Source organism: Narcine bancroftii, chromosome 5 (genome assembly GCF_036971445.1).
Source record: "Narcine bancroftii isolate sNarBan1 chromosome 5, sNarBan1.hap1, whole genome shotgun sequence".
Lineage (NCBI taxonomy): Eukaryota > Metazoa > Chordata > Chondrichthyes > Torpediniformes > Narcinidae > Narcine > Narcine bancroftii.
In genome coordinates this window covers 221393255-221409661 of record NC_091473.1, presented here as the reverse complement: position 1 = coordinate 221409661, position 16407 = coordinate 221393255, and the positions used below count along the sequence as shown (strand labels likewise).

The 16407-nt window shown below is 41.3% G+C and overlaps 1 protein-coding gene across 7 annotated transcripts in view; it reads left to right on the top strand.

The window, feature by feature from the left end:
* Positions 1–8387, top strand: part of LOC138764914 (NACHT, LRR and PYD domains-containing protein 3-like) — a 37509-nt gene extending 29122 nt beyond the window's left edge. For 4 of the 7 annotated variants that reach the window (XM_069941348.1, XM_069941353.1, XM_069941351.1 and 1 more), the window contains 8 exons: positions 643–2368; positions 4110–4196; positions 4822–4992; positions 5105–5263; positions 5491–5661; positions 5810–5983; positions 6080–6247; positions 6353–8387. In XM_069941348.1, the coding sequence (XP_069797449.1) occupies positions 643–2368; positions 4110–4196; positions 4822–4992; positions 5105–5263; positions 5491–5661; positions 5810–5983; positions 6080–6247; positions 6353–6440 (2744 nt within the window). In that variant the 3' untranslated portion in view covers positions 6441–8387. Of the gene's footprint in view, positions 1–642; positions 2369–4109; positions 4197–4821; positions 4993–5104; positions 5264–5490; positions 5662–5809; positions 5984–6079; positions 6248–6321 lie in introns of those variants that run through there. The other 3 variants (XM_069941350.1, XM_069941349.1, XM_069941354.1) reach the window with 3 other exon arrangements.
* Positions 8388–16407: the final 8020 nt, after the last annotated feature.

Below are 16407 nucleotides of genomic sequence, written 5' to 3'. Positions count from 1 at the left end.
ATGAGTTGCCGGCTGAAGTGGTGAAAGTGGTCTTGATTTTTGAAATTTATGAAAAATGTGAATATGTGCATGGATAGGAAGGATCTGGAGGGTTATGGTCGGGGTGCAGGTTAACAGAACAAGGTAGAATAGTTGTTTAGCATGGACTAGATGGGCTGAAGGGCCTTTTTCCATGCTGTAGTGTTCTATTCTTCTAACCGTAACAGTCAATGGACCACCAGTGGGCAACCTGGCCTTTTTTAGAGATCTCTCTTAATGCACGAGATAACCTGCCCAAATGTCTAAAGCAATAAGATACAAGTACATTCACTGTCTAACTTTCCCGTGACATTGATAGAACTCATTCTTCCAGCTGTTGTCTGAAATATTCACCTGAACATTACTACCAAAAAAAGGATTAAATAATGATCAGGCTGTTTAAAATATCATGAACAAATATACCATTATCATTAGACATCATGTAATCAAGTGAGGATTTGAAAAGTTGTTTCAATTCTTGAGCACTGTCAAAAAAATTGCTATAAACTGATGTTTACTTTTTACACTGCAATTAAGCTGTTAATTTATTTCTTGCAACCATGTTAATGATTAGTGACTTTCTCAATTTAAACTAATATTATGAACTGCTTTATTCTATTGAAGATATTCAAAAGAAACACAAGGAAGAGCTCAGGAAAAAAACTGAAAAACTGAGAATGAAGACAATTCAGGCAAATGAGGCAGTGAAGATATTCCAGCTGGTTGATCGATATGCTCAGCTTACAGTCGTTTCAACCATTCGAGATTTGAAACTTGTAGAACATGAACTATTGGCAAGAGGCCAAGAGCATGAAGTTTGGAGAGAGAAGCATCTACAGAAAGAGCTAGAATTAATCCAAACTGATAAATTGTTCTGCAGCAGTTTTTCCCGGAGTAAATCCAAATTTGGGAGTTCAACTGCTGTGATTGGAGTTCCAGGGATTGGAAAAACAACAATGGTACAAAAGATTGTTCATGACTGGGCCACTGGAAAAATATACCATAAATTCCAATTTGTGTTCTCTTTCAAATTCCGTGATTTGAATGATATTAATTGCAGAGTCAACCTGCAAGAACTGATTCTGGATCAATATCCCTACCTTCAACATCTCCTGAGGGAAATCTGGAAATTTCCAGAAGAAATATTGTTTATATTTGATGGTTTAGATGAATACAACACAAGAATTGATTTTGCAGACAATCGAAGAAACACAGAGCCAAAGTACATGTGCACAGATCCAGAGTGTTGGTGTGCGGTGTCTGACATTGTGTATGGTTTAATACAACGAAAGCTACTCCCAGGATGTTCAGTGTTGGTGACCAGTCGCCCAACTGCATTAAATTTATTGGAAAGGGCTGAGATAGATGTCTGGGCTGAAATCCTGGGATTTGATCATGAAGAGCGGAAGGAATATTTTAACAAGATTTTTGAAGATCAGACAGCGGCAGCAGCTCTTTTCAAGCATGTGGAAGAGAACCAGATTCTGTACACTATGAGCTTCAACCCTTCTTATTGCTGGATCCTTGGTCAAACTCTGGGCCCTTTCTTCATGAAAGGCAAAAAATTGCATCGCATTCCAAAAACCATCACTGAATTATATTCCTGTTATATCTGCAACATCCTGAAAAACCACAGTTTTAAGAAGGAGAGGGATGTAATGCTGAAGATAGGTGAGATGGCCTTTGAAGGAATCTCTGAGAAGAACATTGTGTTTAAAGAAGGAGATTTGATCAAATACAATCTGCAACCTTCCCAGTTCTTGTCTGGGTTTGTGATGGAGCTTTTAGAGAGAGATGATACTACCCAGAGTGTGGTATACACATTCCCACACCTCACAATCCAAGAGTTTGTGGCAGCACTCGCACAATTCCTAACCGCAAGTCCTGAGGATATGAAGAAGCTCTTCGAGAAAGCCCACAGGGAGGAAGATCAGCGATACGAATTACTTCTCAGATTTCTCGCTGGCTTCTCCTCACAATCAAATCAGCTCCTTGAAGAGTTCTTGGGAGAATTTCCTTCAGAAAAGATCATACAAGTTATTGACTGGATAGGTGAAGAAGTTCATAAACAGCTTGTAAACACGAACTCCAAAGCCAGTAAAAGGAACCTCCTGAACTTGTTCCACTATTTGTTCGAGTCTCAGAATCGCCCACTTGTTAAATCCACTGTTGGATTAGTGAAAAAAGTTACATTCAGTGGACTGCAAATGAATCCCATTGACTGTGCTGTCTTGACTAATGTCATTGAGTTATGTGACACAATAAAAGAACTTGACCTGCAAAATTGCTCCATTCAATATGATGGACTCCAGTGGCTGGGACGTGGACTGCATAAATGTGAAGTGTTGAGGTATTTATTTATTTGTCTCAAACTGAAAATTGGGTTGACAGTGTATCAATGTGCAGTTGATTCATAGTATAAACAGCATCAAGCAATTCCGTTAAAAAGGAGAGAAGCTGATTTCACAAAATATAACCCGCATCCAGAGGTCATTTTGTGGTTCCCAAAGGATGAGAGTGCTGAGAATTGCTCCTTGTGAGGGGACGATAAACAGTTATCATTTCAGTAAGATTGATTTAATTGTAATCGATGTGTAAGAGCAGCATTAAGCACCTTTTCACCTTGTGGCATCTTGCATAATTTCCCCTGAAATTTTCTGCAAGTTAATGTGTAAATTGCAGGGTGAATTATGCTAACATCCAATTCATGGAAACATTTCCCATCTCCTCCATAAAATCCAGATTTGAAGAAGCAAATAAGTGAGAAATTTCCTGTACATGGTGAGACTCCTGAGCACCAGGGGAATAAATCCAGTCATCGGGAATAAGATTAGTTTGAAAGACATTTGGAAAGTCAATGAAAGCGTTCAGTGAGAATATTTATTGTTGTGTCCTAGCCACCTAAGAATTCAGATGGATTGACTGAAAGATCCCTTCTCTCTATTCTCCATTCCCTTCTCTAAATTTCTATGTCTCAGTTGCATCTGTTCCCAGGATGAGGCCTTCCATGCCACATCATCAGTGATGCCTGAGAACATGAACTTTCCCTCTACTACCATCAACAGCCCTCATCCACATATCCACCATTACCTTCACATCTCCACTGGCCCCTCTGCCCACATATGCCACAAGGACAGGATTCCCCTTGTCGTCACTTACACCCCACCCCCACCAGTCTTTGTGTCCAACATATCCTTCTCCACCTACTACATGATCCCACTACTCGAGAAATATTCCCCTTTCCTCCCCTTGCTCCCTTCATGACTCTCTTGTCCACTTGCCCCTCCCCACAATTCGACCCCTTAACACTTACCCCTGTAACCACAGATGCTCCACTTGTGCCCACATGTTCCCCTTACACCACAATTTGGGGCCCCAAACAGCCCTTCCAGGTGAAATAACATTTCACTTGTGAATCTGCAGAGGTCATCTACTATATCGAGTGCTCCTGTTATGGTCTCCTCCATGTCGGCAGGACTGAGCATAGACTGGGAGATTGCTTTGTTGAGCACATCAGGTGTGACTGCTGCACTAGCGTGGCCACTTATTTCAATTCCCCATTCCATTCCCTTGCAGACATGTCTGTCCATGTTCTCAGGCATTGCCAGACTGAAACCACCCTCAAAATGGAGGAACAACACCTCGTCTCCCATCTGGGCACTCCCACCCAGATGGCATGAACATCAACTTCAGTTTCCATTTTAAAGCCCCCCCCATTTCTTTCCTGTCGCCTTTCGCCAGTTCTCTCTCTCTCTTTCTCTTCTGTCTCCTTTCACAGAGCCAAAATCAATTCTCACCTCTCCTCTTATCCTATCCAATTAACACCTTTTGTCAGCCTGGATTCCAGTCTTCAGTCTTTATTCTGATGCCTTCCAGTTCTTCGCTTATTCCTTGAAGAAGGACACAGGCCTGAAATGCTGGTAATATATCTTTACGTCCTAAGGACACTGCGAGACTAGCTGAGTTCCTCCAGCATTTCTTTGTGTTTTGACTGAAAGATCTGACAGTAATACCCTGAGGTTAAATATAAAATTACAGAAACTGTAGTAGATCAATTGTTTGATTCAAAATGTTTCTCAATGTGCTTGCAGACTGAGGGACAATAAATTTGGAGATTCAGGAGTGAAACTGCTGTCTGCTGTCCTAAAGGAGCCTAACTGTAAAATACAGCAACTGATGTAAGTAATACTGAGATTTAATGTGCTTGTAATAATTGGGTAAACAATTAATATTAATTGCATAATATGCAGTACATATGTTTGTCAATGCATATGCACCAAAATTCCTACTTGCTACAGCTGTGCAGGTACACAAAAAATGATCAAAGTAAACTTAATTAGAAGAGACAATAAATACAGATGACAGAAATATCCACAGTAATCTCAGTACAAAAAAGCGACTTGCAATCGAGTAAACAGACCATTTGTAGTGTTGGAGCAGTCCATGATTAGTGTAACAAGGAGATCCTCAGAGCTGTTGGAAAGAAATTGTACTTGATCCTTGAGGACCAAGTCTTCGGCCTCCTGTTCATTTTGCCTAAAGGAAGGGTAATAGGGTCACTTGAATTGCCAAACTAGGCTGTGAAGTCATGGACTTTCCACAGTGCACCTATAAAAGTGTGAGAGTATCTGACAACATCCAGGAAAGGTCTTCTGAAATGCGGACTCGCGTTCATTTAAAGGTTCTGACCCTCTCCACCATGTATGCAGACAAATATTAGAGTAATTAATAAGATTATTAGCATACCCTCGGGATTTATATTGATTCTTTCTTTGTGTTCTCTCTTGGTTACTGATCCTTCAGGCTGAATGTTAACAACCTTACAGCTGATTGTACTGGAGATCTCTCCTCTGCTCTCAGTAAAAATCAATCACTGCTGGAACTGGACCTGAGTAATAACAAATTAGAAGATGCAGGGATGAAAAATCTGTCTGTTTTCTTGAAGAACCCAGACAGTAAAATACAATACCTGAGGTGTGTACCTGATTCTGCAAAATTGTTTTGCTATTAACCAGTTATTGGAAAATGCACTTTGTGTATTAGGTAATTATTTTTGTTTCTGTTCATTCCTCTCCCTCATTTTCAGACTGAATGCTAACAGTTTCACAGCTGCTTGCATCAATGATCTTTCCTCTGCCCTCAGTACAAACCAGTCACTGATATCTCTGTATCTGGGGAATAATGAGTTGGGTGATGCTGGGGTGCGACAATTCTTCAAGGATCTGAAGAACATACAGGAATTGGGGTGAGTACCAAATGTATCATTTTGCATCTTCATAATGATTGGCTGTCCAGTACTGAACATTTAGGTTATTGACATATATTAGTATCAAATGTTGATAATTTGTCGGAGTAACAATGTTAGTGGTGCCAATATATAAATTCCACTGATAGTGAATCTTGCTCTCATTTCCCATTTCTCCTTTAATCGTTTTCATGGGTTGTCCTTCCTCCACAATCCTTGACTGACAGTCTGGAAAATAACAATCTCTCTGCTTGCTGCATGAAGGACCTTGCTACCACTATCAGTGAGTACCAGTCACTGAGATCTCTGAACTTAAGTTGTAATAACCTGGGGGATTCAGGGCTGAAAGCACTCTCTGAAGCTCTGAAGAAACCTAACCAAAGGCTAGAGCAATTGCAGTAAGTACCAGTTTGTTAAATCATAATTACAAGTTTGCTAATGCTAAATGTTATTCAATAATTTCATGTTTATTATCACCATCTTTTAATGGACCCTGGGGATTTACACTGAAATATGGTTTTCTTTATTGTCATTTGTGATCCCCAGTCTTTGCTCAGCTAAGCTCACAGCTTCTTGTGCCAGTGATGTTGCATCTGTGCTCAGTATAAGCTGCACACTGAAGGTTTTGGACCTGGGTGGTAATAAACTAGAAGATCACGGCATGAAATTGCTGTGTGAGGCTTTGAAGAACAACTCAAACTCTAAAATACAAACACTACAGTAAGTGCAAGAGTCGTAATAAATTGTTATTCGTGGTAGTGTAAATGAACACTGGTAAATACCTCATTTCCTGTTATTTCTTTCTCTGATCCACAGGTTATGGAAAAATTACCTTCATGATTCATGTGCTGAAGATCTTGTCTCTGGTCTCTCTGGAGTCTGCTCATTGAGGAAGCTGAACCTTTCATCTAACTTCTTTACAGACCAATCTGTTGAAAAATTCCGAACCCTCACAAGGAACTGCAGCAGCTTGAAAATTATTGAGTGAGTGTTTCTGCGAATATCAGTAGATTTACATTTTTTGAGGATAATGTTTTTGTAATTATTGAAATATCAAGGCTGTCCTTTTCTGTATATTCTTTCTTTCAGCCTGGATGATAATAAGTTCAGTTCAGAGGGGCGTGACCGCCTGCTGTCGCTGCGGAACTACAGATCCAGAATGACAGTGATTGTGTGAAAGTTTCCATTTCCAAGCACCAAAGTGATTTTGTTTCCAAATGGGATTTCTATTGCTCCTTGTGGTGTCTTATACTTTTCCGATTTCTTGAGAATGGTGCAAGAAACCATTTTAGTAGATAACCCCCTGCATCCGATGCTCCCGTTGTGGTCTCCTCTACATTGGAGAGACTGGGCCCAGATTGGGAGATCTCTTTGTTAAGCACCTTGGTTCTGTCCACTGCAATAGCCATTGGCCCCTCATTTCAGTTCCCCATCACATTCCTTTGCTGACATGTCTGTCCACTGTCTCATGCACTGCCACACTGAGACTACCCGCAAATTGGAGGAACAATACCTCATCTTCTGACTGGGCACCCTCCAACCAAATGGCATTAATATTGACTTCGCTGGCATTCGTTAAACTACCCTCCCCCACCCCACTTCTTCCCCTGTCACCTTCCCCCAGCTCTGTCTCACTCCTTTCTCCCTGTCTCCTTTCACACAGACATAATCAATCCTTACCTCTCCCCTTATCATATCCAATTAACACCTTTTGTTGGTCTGGATTCCTCTGTCAGCTAGCACTAGATGTTTACAAACTGGGGCTGCTCGGGCCCCATGTATCCTACCCACGTAGCATGCCCCTACAGCCCCTTATGCACTGGACTCTAAATTGCCCAGTCAAACAGCGACCAGGAAATTTAAGGGTGCCTCTAAAAGTGACATGGTGAGTGATATGTCATGCACTCACCATGTCACCGAGGCCCCGCAGGTAAGTGGCTGAGGTAGGGCTGTTGGCACCGGGTCAAGGACGGAGTCAGAACGCTGTCGGGGCCAGGGGAGGAACACTGTCGGAGACGGGGGGGGGGGGGGGTGGAGGGCAAACACCGTTGGGCTAGCAGGGAATGGCATGGGCTGTTGGGAGCAGAGTGGGCCGGCGGGGAACGGGTTGGGGCAGGAGCAATGGCTGTCCTTCTTACCTATAATCCTCCACACTGCTGGAACTGCTCTCATGTTCCAGCAGTGTGAGGGTTTATGGGTAAGGAAGACAACCATTGCACACAAGCACTGATGTCATTTTCTACCAATGCAGCCATGATTGCTTACAAGTTGACCAGCAGCAGCTACTCAGTGTATGTACAGTGGTTGGCCATCCACCTCCAGGTTGGTTTGCCTAGAAATGCAGTTTTTTAAAATTCTACCCATTAATTGGCCTGGCAAATTGGCAGGTTAAACTCGTGTTACAATCCAATTTGTAAATCCCTACTGTCTGTATTTTGAGATGTTTGTTTTTCGCTCATTCTGCTTATTACTTGAAGAGGACTCAGGCCTGAAACTTTGGCAGTACATCTTGGTCTCCTATGGATGCTGAAAGACCAGTTGAGTTCCTCCAGCATTTTGGTGTGTTTTTGCAACAAGGCTTACAACCTGCTGAAGATCAGATCTGCGCCATTCAGTTCAAGCAATTCCGAGACATACAGAAGTGAAGGATCAACCTCTGGAAGGTAATTACCAATGCAAAAAGACAGCTTAATGGATTCTTGGCAGCTGTAACAGTCCTTGCATGCCATCACATCCTATAAACCAAATGAGATAGGATCATCTCTTTGGGACCAATTCAGTGCCTTGTGTGCTCATGTCAAGAGGGGCAATGAGGATATACTTGTAAAGGTTAAAATCTTGTGTTTTTGATTTTTAGTTAATTTTGTGCCTGTCTCTTTAAGAGAACTATTGATTGTGGTGTTACTATAGTGACTATGTTGTAATAGGTCATAATATCTACCCAGGCTAAGTGCTGGTTCTCATTCTACAAGATGTGAAGGAAGTGTGAACACAAGAAAAGTTTCTTTTTCTTTTGTATCTCTATTTCATGCTTTTATCGTTATTCGCCATTATGAAAGTCTTGTTGCGAAGCTATGCAAAATGTTTAATTGTTCTATCAATGAATTAAAACTACATAAAGTAACAGCCTCAGAGTTTGATTTATTGGATTAAAGAGATCTAAATTTGGGATATCGTGGCTCATGCTTTGGAAAATGATACTTTGAAATTAGGATATGAGGAAAGTGCTGTCTACAATACTCTCACAAGCTGCACAGACACTTGTTATTCTGTATTCACAGTTTCTGAGGCTCATGTCAAAAGCATGCATCCCAGACAGTGTATCTCAGCACGTCCTTAAAACCTGCATGGACCAATTGGCTGGTGTGTTTTCAAAAATTTTCAATTTCTCACTGTCTCAATCTGAACTCCCTATCTGCTTCTAAAGGACCCCAATCATACCAGTACTCAAGACGCGTAAGGTGACTTTCCCTTGTGTCTATCAGCTGGGGGCTTTCTTGCCTACCTTAATGAAATTAAGGCAAATCAACTCCTAACTCAGGAAGGAGCTGGACCACTCGAATTTGCCTATTTTCTCTCCAGTTCCACAGTGAATACTATCTTGCTGGATAGTAGATTATCTGGATCACAATAATTTCTACCATTTATGACTTGGATGAAAAAGTAGTTAGTTCGTCAGCTTGAAGTTGAGTCTAAGTTTGGAGGAACTGTGGAGGGCAACCAAAGAATACACAAGAAATTAAATCAGTTATAGATCTGGGCAGAGAAATAGCAGCTGAAGTTCAATCTGGACAATGTGACGTGTTACTCTTTGTGAGTTCAAATATAGCAGTAATCTGTATGATTAATGGCAGAACATTGAAAGGATTGATGTAAAGTGGAATCTGCTAGTACACATCACAATCTTCTTCAAAGTAGCCACACAAATAAATAGAAAAAGATGTAGAATAGGTTTGTCTTCATTGGATGAGGCAGTAGAAAGAAATTAATTTATGTTGCATCTACATAAAATTTTCCTGTGACCGAGTATTTAGAGGTGGTTTGGGAGGAATTGTTGGAGCAGTTTGCACACACACATTTTAAAACACAGAATATTTGCAGGATTTTTGCAGAATGCTTTTTGCAAGAGGCAACAAAGTATCGACAACAGCTTGCCTGGGAGAGCATGTGATCTTTGCAGGCAGAGAAGAGTTTTGCTCTCAGAGAGGGAGGGTGGAAAATAGAAAGGAGAGACACAAAAATCAGTTCTTGAAGGACAAGATGACAAACTTTGGAAGGCTGCCTGGTCAACGTAGAAGACTGGCGGTCTAAAAGAAAGAGGATCATCTGGAGAACCCTGAAGGGGGCAAGTTTCGTCAGCAAGACTGATTGAGAAGGAATCAGTTGTGGATGTCCTGGAAAAGGAATCTCTCTGAAAACCAGCAAGAACCCTCCTGAGTGGTAACCATTTGCCTGTTAAGCACCAAACCCTGGTGAATTTTGTTAATGCTAACTTCTATGCACAGTACAAGAATTGCCTGCGACCAGTGAGATTGGACCGTGATCCAAATAACTTTTCTAATCTTATATATACATTGCACACATCTGCGCTTAATATTAGAGGGGGGGGGGGGGGAATTAAGTAATTACGTTTAGTAAGTAGGTTAAGTAATAAGTTAAAGTTTAATTCTGTTTTCTTGTTCAATTATAATTAAAAACTACTTTTGTTTAAGTAACCCTGTGTTGTGGTGCATTTCTATTACTGCTGGTTTTTGGGGTCCTCTGGACTCTGTAACAGGCCACACTTGAAGCATTGTGTGCAATTTCAGAGGATTGGAAGGTCACAAATGTGGTTCACTGTTTAAGAAAGGTGGAAGACAGAAAAAAGGAAACTATATGCTGATCAGTCTGACGTCGGTGGTTTGACGATATTAGAGTCGATCCTTAAGGATGAGGTGATGAAATACCTAGAGATGCATGACAGGATAGGCCCAAGTCAACATGGTTTTTTAAAGGGTAGATCCTGCCTGACCAACCTATTATTTTTTGAAGATATCTCAAGTAGGATAGACAAAAAAGAGACTGTGGATGTTATCTATTTAGATTTTCAAAAGGCTTTCAATAAGATGCTGCATATGAGGCTGCTAAATAAGATGAGGGCCCATGGAATTACAGGGCAGTTTTTAAACTGGATAGAAACGTGGCTGATAGGCAGCAAGCGAAGGGTTGAAATTAAGGGTTTCCGTTCTGGATGGCTGCCTGTAACTAGTGGTGTTCCACGGGGGTCGGTATTGAGACCGCTGCTGTTTACAATTTATATTAATGATTTGGATTGTGGTATTAATGGTTTTGTTGCCAAATTTGCGGATGACAGCAAGATAGGTGGCAGAGCAGAAAGTGTAGTAGAAACTGTAAAGTTGCAGAAGGATATAGGCAGATTAGGAAACTGGACAAAATTAGTTTCCCTATGACTGACGTGAGGCTATAATTTCTAATATTATCCCTCTTTCCCTTCTTGCACAAAGAGACAACATTGGCTTTCTCCAGTTCTCCGGGAGCTCACACCTGTTTCCAGTGAGGCTTCAAGGATCTTCATCTGAACCTCAGCCATCTTACTTACCTCTTTCATCAACTTGTGATATATCCCATCTGACCCTGGCAATCCCACCTAATGCTTTTCAATAAAAGCACTGCCATTTCATGAACCAATATTTGGGTATCAAAGTGGGGCTGTCCCCAAAAACACCCCTGACTGTGAATAGATTAAAATCCTGGACACCTGGCGTCATAACTGTGTCAGAGGCATAGAGGACTGTTATGAGCAGGGGCAACTTGTGTCATTTGAACAACTCAGACATAAGTATGGTTCATAAAACAAGATGTTGCACTGCTACCTTCAGATAAGATCTTTGCTGCAGAACAAATGAGGTCCAACCATGGCCCTGGCAGAATGCAGCGACATAGAGACCATGATTTGAAGGGGGAACACACGGAAGTTCATCTCAACGATGTATTTCCTGCTCCAAGCGGAAGGACCCAAACCAGGCCTTCACAAATCAAGATAGGTGGGAGTCGAACTTAGGTCGTTCCAACACTGCTCATTAATTGCTATTCCAATGTCAGACCAGAATGAGTTCATCAACACATGGTATAGGCTGGTGCAATACAATTTTCTGTGCCAGCTATCTGATACCGGAAAAATTGAACAGATCTAAACCAGAATTATCAGATCAATGGTTTAGATGTGGCATTGAGACAGGAACCTTTGTGCATGCAACCTGGACATGTACCAAGGTGAGGCCCTTTTAGGTGGAGCTAGGTTAAGTCCTAGGAAGAATCATAGGCAAAGAATTCCCGCAAGATCCTGAGTTGTACCTGTTGGGAAATGTAATGGACATAAGACTTACAATGAAGCTGTCCAGATTCTAAATTCAATTCATAATGTTTCCTTTGGCAGTGGCCAGGAAGTGCGTAGCAGTTACCTGGAAATCTGACTCTTGCCTGAGCATTGTGCGCTGGAACACAGAAACACAAACCTGTGTTCCTCTAGAGAAGATCTCTTACAACTTAAGGAAAAAATACAATACTTTCAAAAAAATTTGGCAACCATATTTAAATGTCATGATAACATGACTAGAGGTAGACCGTCATGTCTCACCCTTCCCTGCCTACTCCTCAACTGTTGGGGGGGTGCATGGGGGGGGGGCCCATCTTATTCCAATCAGGTAAAAGTCCAAAAAAAAATGAAAGCAGCTGGGCTCTGACTGCTATGCAGTGACAAGCCCACAAAATACCAATATATGTTTCACCCTTTAGTCTCCTGTGTAATTATGATCTGTTAAATGTTTAGTGTTGAATATGGGGGTTGGGAAGGAAGGGAGATAAAAGGAGCTTGAACTCTGCAGAAACTATAGAAAATAGATCATTGTAAATTGTAGTCAATGCTGATATCGTCAACATTGACACTGATAATGTTTAACTGAGTCTGAGTTGGGAATATAATAAATAAAATATTCAAAAAAAGCACCTCCATTTCTTTCTTGATCTCAAAATTGCATGACATATTAACATTCCCAACACTATGTTCCCTGATACTCTCCTTGTCTTTCTCCTTGATCAATGCTGATGCAAAGTACTCACATAGCAGCTCACTCACTTCCTCCAATTCCATCTTTGTCTTTTCATGGTCCTGTCCTCCTAATCATCTTGTTTGTTTCTTTGTGTATGTATAAAATGCCTTTGGATTCTCTAATTCAGCTCACTCAAAACTTTTCATGACCTCTCTTAGCCTTCCTTATACCCTCTTCAGCTCTTTCTTGCCATCATGATGTTCCTAGATTCTGATTTTAGCTTTATAAAATTTACAAATGCATCAATCATGACCTTGTTTATTTACAAGATTCCTTACCCTGCCATCCCTGACTTTCCTTATCACTGGAAAATGTCAGTCCTAGGCTCAAATTAATTAGACCTTCAATAATTCCTACGTCAGTTGTAGACTTGTCCACTAACATCCAAATCCAATTTTCTGCCCCTAACTCCTGCCTGATAAGGTAATAAGTAATCCTCCCCCAACATAGAATTTTCACATGAGGTCCAGGCTTATCCTGGCGCAAGGACGGGATTGACTAATGCAGGTACCGGGTGTAGATGTTTCAAAAGGGATAGGAAAGGAGGAAAAATAAGGGGGTGGTATCATTTACAAATCGGGGTAGTATCACAGCTGGAGTAAGGAAGAATGTTGTGCAGGAATTCTCCAGTGAGTATGTAGCCCCTTTCACACTGGCACTTTATTCTAGTAATTAACCACCTAACATGCCAGTGTGAACGTTTGCGAATCAGCACGCAGGTGTCAGATCACCCAGGGGATTGTCCGCCGATAGGGTATCATCGTCGATTCATTTTGATTCAGTGTACTGGTTAGCCCAATGTGAAAGGAGGGGGGTTATCCTGGGACAAATTAGAAAATGTTTGAAAACCAATGTTTTAATTGTACTTAATTGGCTTATCATGTGCCCGGATTTATAACTCCAAAGGAAATGGGCTAATGACAATTTTTCTCAAGCAAAATAGTTCAGTAACAATTGGGTCTAGACCAGTGATTCTCAACCTTCCCTTCCCGCTCACATACCACCTTAACCAATCACAAAGCACAAATGACATATGGATTACTTAAAATGGTATGCGAGTGAAAAGAAAAAGGCTAAGAACCACTGGTATAAACCTTATATTCAATTAACTAAATCCTGGTCAATGGATTATGATCTTATATTTAAACAAAATTATTCATGCTTAATGAAAACATAATTAAGCATTATGTACAGCACAGTATGAGCCCTTCAGCCCATGTTATTGCACTGATCAATATAAACCTACCCCAGTAACACAAAATCGTAGCGTGAATAAAACATGCACAAATAAGAGTGTGGGAAATATGTGCACAATTTGAAAAAACATACACCCACAATTGATAAAGGACCATGGGAAAACGGTTGCAGCAATAAAACATATACCCAATTTTCTAGCAAGCATGGGAAAGTTGCAGCGGGGATGAAATACACACACAGACATACAACAAAGTGGATACATGCAGCAATCACAGATAGATATGTCTGTGGGAGACAGAGGGAAGGGAGAAACAGAGAGAGACTGCGGGTAGGCAAGGAATTAACTGCTTTTTGCTTTAAAGCCCCCAAGTCCCAGTGTACCTTAGCATAATGAAAGGGCTGTATGCACAGAGCACTCATGAAGGGGTTTCTGTGCCACACGGAATTCTGGGGGATAGGTCTGCCATCACTTGATGCATCACTCAGGACGTCACTGATGGAGGATAGGTGCCTCTCTGCTCTGGGATGCCCAGTGGTGAGTATGAAAGGTTGCAGAATACTGGTTAATGTTAGTCTAGTGTAAACAGCTTCTTGAGCCAGTTTGTTGAACAGCCAATTTACTGGTTAGCCAATGTGAAAAGGGCTAGTGGGTGGAACTCAGAAACAAGGAAGAGAGCGATCACGACTAAAATAGTCTCTGAGCCACCAAACAATCCTTATGTCTTTGAGGAGTGGCTAAGTAGGTAGGTTTTGGAATAGTGCAAAAATAGCAGGGTTGTTATGGGAGACTTTAACTTCCCAAATATTGCCTAGAACCTCCTGATTGTAAGAGAGATAGGGCAGAATTTGATAGGTGTGTCCAAGCAGAATCCTGACACAGTAGGTGGTCACATTGACGAGTAGAGGGGCCATGTTGGATGCAGTACTGGGTAATGATCTTGGTCAGATGACAGACATTTCTGTGGGGAACATTTCAGCGATAGTGACCACAACTCCTTGAGCTTTAACATAGCTATGGACAAGGATAAAAGCAGACAAAACTATAGAGGGTTTAATTTGGGAAAGGCAAATTACAATGTGATTAGGCAGGAACTGGGGAGAACAAATTGGGCTCACATGTTTTGGGGGGAAAGAAAAGAAGTGGGGGGTGTAGGGACCACTTCCAAGGTATTCTAGATAGATTCATCCCAATGAGATAGAGTCAAAATGGAAGGATAACAAAACCATCATTGACAAGAGTTGAGACAGCTAGTTAAGATGAAGAAAAAAGCAAACAGAAGGTTTAGGAACAAAAGACAGGAAGGACTCATGAGATTAGGAAGGAACAAGAAAGAAGTTAGGAGAGCAAAAAGGGAGCACGAAAAGGCTTTGGCACGGAGTTAAGGAAACCTTTGAGGCAATCTGTGCATATGTGATGAACAGAAATATGACAAGAGTGAAGGTAGGATTGCTTAAGGATAAGGGAGACAGCCTATGCCTGGAGCTTGAAGAGATAGGGGAAGTCCTTGGTCAATGTGAAGTGAGTATTTAATAAAATGTTGTGCTGTAGCACGTTGAGGATATAAAGGAAGAAGTACTGGATCTTTGTAAAAATATTGGGGTGGATAAATCTCCAGGACATGTCGAAATGTACCCCAGGTTAGTACTGGAAGGGATTGTGGGAGCGAAGACAATGGCCTTTGCATCCACCCTGGTCACAGAAGAGGTAGTAGAGGATTGGAGAACAGCAAAAATAGTCCCTTTATGTAACAAAGGTCACAGGGAGAATCTTGGGAATTATAGTCCAGCAAGTCTTAGGTCAGTTGGCAAACTATTGGAGAAGATTCATAGAGACAGAATTTGCGAGCATGTAGAGAACCACAGTCTCCTTGGGAATAGTCAGCATGGCTTGATGAGGGGCAGGTCGTACCTCACAAGCCTAATAGAATTTTTGAGGAAGTAAAAAAAGAAATTGATTAAGGTAAGATGGTAAGTGTGATGTATATGGATTTTAGTGAGACATCTGATAAGGTCCCCCATGTTAGGCTCAATAAGAAAGTCATGAGGCATGGAAACTTGGCTGTGTGGATTCAGAATTGGCTTGCCTGCAGAAAGCAGAGGATAGTAGTAGATGGAACATATTCTGCTTAGAGCTTAGTGGTGCTCTTTGAGATATAAATGACCTGAATGAAGAAGTTGAGGGATTTGTCAGTAAATTTGCAGTTGACACAAAGACTGAGAGTGTTGATGATAGTGTAGAAACTTGTCATGGGTTACAGCAAGGATAGAAAAAGGATGCAGAGTTGGGTGGAGAAGGGAGAGATCGAGTTCAATCTAGATAAGTGTGAATTGATGCATTTTGGAAGGTCTACCTTTAATGGTAGGATTCTTAACAGTGTGGAAGAAAAGAGGGGCCTTGGGATCCAAATCCATATATCTCTGAAGGTTATCTCATGGGTTGATCAGTTAGTTAAGAAGTCTTGGCCTTTTATGATGGCCTTCATTAGTCAATGGATTAAGTTCAAGAGCCAGGAGGGTAATATTGCAGCTCTATAAAACTCTGGTTAGACCACACTTGGAATATTGTGTCCAGTTCTGGTCACCTTATTGCAGGAAAGATGTGGAAGCTTTGGAGAGGATGCAGAGGATATTTACCAGGATGTTGCCTGAATTGGAGAACTGGTCTTATGAGGCAATGTTAACAGAGCTTGGGGTTTTATCTTTGTAGTGAAGAAGGATGACAGGTGACTTAATAGAGGTCTACAACATTATGAGAGACATAGATGGGTGGACAGCAAACACTTTTTTTCCTTAGGGTGACAGTAGCAAATCTCAGAGGACATCTGTTTAAGGTGAGGA